Source organism: Lottia gigantea (assembly GCF_000327385.1).
Source record: "Lottia gigantea unplaced genomic scaffold LOTGIsca_19, whole genome shotgun sequence".
NCBI lineage: Eukaryota > Metazoa > Mollusca > Gastropoda > Lottiidae > Lottia > Lottia gigantea.
This window is the reverse complement of record NW_008708358.1, coordinates 3068231-3071624: the sequence shown is the minus strand read 5'-3', so window position 1 is coordinate 3071624 and position 3394 is coordinate 3068231. Positions and strand designations below refer to the sequence as shown.

General features: G+C 37.0%; 1 protein-coding gene across 1 annotated transcript; it reads right to left on the bottom strand.

Annotated features, from left to right (window-relative positions):
- Nucleotides 1–1903: 1903 nt before the first annotated feature.
- Nucleotides 1904–3013, bottom strand: LOTGIDRAFT_114444 (hypothetical protein; the record flags this gene model as incomplete). The annotated part of the gene is made up of 1 exon (XM_009052859.1): nt 1904–3013. One exon carries the CDS (start codon nt 3011–3013, stop codon nt 1904–1906), a length of 1110 nt encoding a protein of 369 aa, XP_009051107.1.
- Between the last annotated feature and the right edge of the window lie 381 nt (nt 3014–3394).

The window sequence follows — 3394 nt, the reverse complement described above, 5'->3', positions numbered from 1 at the left end:
ATCAACACGCTTATTGATATTCAATTTTTAGGTTTTTTGTTAATATCAACACATGAACGCGACGAAGTCATGAGGAAGGACAACTTTATTCTTTTCGATTGAAAAAAAGTCGTTGAGAATAGTTACGAGGTCTCTTCCAGTATGATATCAAGTTGATAATCCAGAAGGCAGCACTGACATATATGATAAAAGTTTTGTCCCAGTAACACATTGTATAAAATATTATAACTAAACGAGTTATCAGATCACACTAAGTGGATCGGAGACATAACTCCCTCAAGGGATATCCTAATTCTGTTATAATCAAGCTGTCTAAAATAACCTGATAGGGTAGCACTGGTATTCATAGAACACTATTGTCTTTGGAAGTAACAATTAAAACAGTGAAGAGAGTCTGTATTCTTGAAAACATAACTTCAGATGGTTCTAGTGTTTTAATGATTCTAGTGTTTTAATGATTCTAGTGTTTTAATGATTCTAGTGGTCTATGACTATCACTAACATCGATTCCAATATTTGTTTTAATAATCAAATGGATTACTGTATTTCTTAACCCCTTGATTTTATCTGAGTTAAGTTTTCGAGAATAAGGCCCAGATTAGAAATTAAAATACGTTGTACCATTTATTAGGGGATTACTTCACTTATTCCTGGATAGTTTGATTTTTGTTACCTGACTCAGTCATGGTCTGGTTTCCTCGTAAAAAAGTGAAATCTTAAATTGAAATTGAAATATAAAATGGAAATCTTATTCGGTAGTAGGTTGAAATTTCTTAAAAGTGGTCTCAAGTAAATAACACCTTATTGCTCTCTATCTCTTCATGAAATATTTGTTCATTTTCATATTTAATGAATTCCTCTGATCTTTATCAAGAACACTTGTAATGATAGACAATCAACATCCCTGGTCTAGTCTAGACTTAATTTCAATTCAATTCTAAAGTTAACTTACTCTAAGGAATATATGCATTGCTAAATTAAATTTTGTAATTACAGTTACAAATATGGTTGACAAATGTTACTCTAACCTCTAAATGACAGTTAATATCGTGCCTAACTCGTTCAAGTGCAGTTCGGAATCAGGAACCACGTTTCCAGTTTCCATCCATTCTTGAATATGCCAGTTTTAGGTATACCTGACAATGCAACACCCTAGAACACACTGATACATCTGGAAACTGGACTCCTTTCTGACTTAATCGGTTGTTGACCTCTCCGCCGCTGACTCATCAGATGTTTAAGTGTTTTCTTGATGGTCTAAGCTCACTCCCAACCTAAAATTTGCCTAGAGTCCGCTATTTGAGTCTTCACAAACCTGACATGCTGAAGTACAATGTGCGCGTTAAGCGTGGACATGGTGTAGGAGACAAGTCTGTTGATTTCCTTTGTTTACCTGACATGGGTAGCAATGGCAATGCTTAATGTTCGGGAACACATTCAGTCTCGGTTAAAATCATATAGTTGCAGACAGATAGCAAACCAATGTGGATTCAGACGAAACAATCGTACTTATCGGTTAAGTATTCTTAGTCGCCATCAAGTAAATCTCCGATGTCAGCTTTTACTGGAAGCGGACGTTCACTTGTCATCCACCAACAACTACCTAGTCTGTGATATCAGTTAGCTGGAAGCGGACGTTCACTTGTCATCCACCAACAACTACCTAGTCTGTGATATCAGTTAGCTGGAAGCGGACGTTATCTTGTCATTTACTAACAACTACCTAGTCTGTGATATCAGTTAGCTGGAAGCAGAAGTTAACTTATCATCTACCAACAACTACCGAGTGTGCAATATCAGTTGGAATTGCATCGTCAACTTGCCATCAACCAACAACTGCCAACAATATTTTGGGCTCCTACGCGGGTTTATAACTATAAGGCTACTTGTAAATCACAGACATTTAAACGTGACTATTGTTACAGTTTGAATCGCGGTGAACGTGTCCATTTAACTCACTTTTGACTGGCTTCATTTTGAAAAACCCCGATTGATGTTTCATAAAGCATTTACAGAATATTTCGGTGAAGGTGTCTCGGAACTGTTTACTCATGGAACAATACAACACAAAATTGATAGAATTATTCATCAGCGCCATGGTGTCTATCAGATCACCGAGTTTATCGTAAACATACCATTGGAAACATTGAATAAATATATTCATTAAGGTTAGGATACCCTGAGGCAATTCGGTTAACGTAAAGAGCACAACCACCGCCAACAACATACCGGTCGTCCTATTATGTTCTCCATGCTTGTCCGATTCGGCTTTGCGACCTTGCGATTTCAAACGCATGCGTTTACGGTACGCTTTATGCATGGCGTGGATTAGAAGGATTGTTAATGTGGTCAGCATAGCACAAGGTAATAATTTAAACAACACAGCCTGTATCAGACTGTTGGTCTGTTTGATAATGTCTGCGGCCTCACCAGTCACGACTGTCGGATTATAAATAGTTTCATTAATATAATTATATCTCACGGTGCTGTTTATAATTTCAGACGAATTAGTTGTCCTGATCTTATATTCAATTCGATTAGTGGCGTAATTAGGTACACATAAGATCATGGTCAAGATATAGACAGCTAGGATCGTCAACTTGGCGCGCCGTTTGTTACAATAAATCGCACCTTTTGTCGGGCGGCAGATATAGATATAACGGAATATAGCTAAGGCAATGGTCAACCAGATGGCAACAGTGTGACACACGATGCTAAAACTGGCATGGAACATCAAGAAATAGATCACTCCCGCCGATCGTGTATGAAACATTCGTAGTTGATCGTCTCGGAATACGTAAAAACACAGAGAAAAGGGGAAATAAGACAACATGGTGAACAAGTCTGCCACGGCGAGCCATAATAATATTAAATTTGTTGGAGATATCATATTCTTACGCGTTAAAACGATAATATTGGCAATGTTCGCCATGATTCCAAAAGCACAGATAACAGCACTTATATAACCGTGGAATACTGAATACTTCACAGAGAAACTGTCCAGCTTGGCCATGGTTTCCAAGGAAACGATTCCTGGTATATATCCCAGGACACAATCACCACCGATGCCACCTGTCATTGATTCGTTACCCAAATCCTCCATTGTCGTCGTCTCCATTTTATTTTGTTAATTTATCAAAATTTCTTCAGGCCTTCATTTTTTCTGCAAAATAAAAAGCAGAGTTTAAAATGTCAAATTTCATTAATGGTTAATGGTTATTTAAGACAGCTACGAAAAGGATGTCATCTCACATAAGGTTAATACCATTTGACCTATCTTTAGGTACCATCTGATTTTGAAGCTCACCGGTTGACTCTAATTGTTTACCCTTGTAATAAAGATATTATTATTATTATTATTAAAATAAATCGTGCCAAAAGGTATTTGTTCATT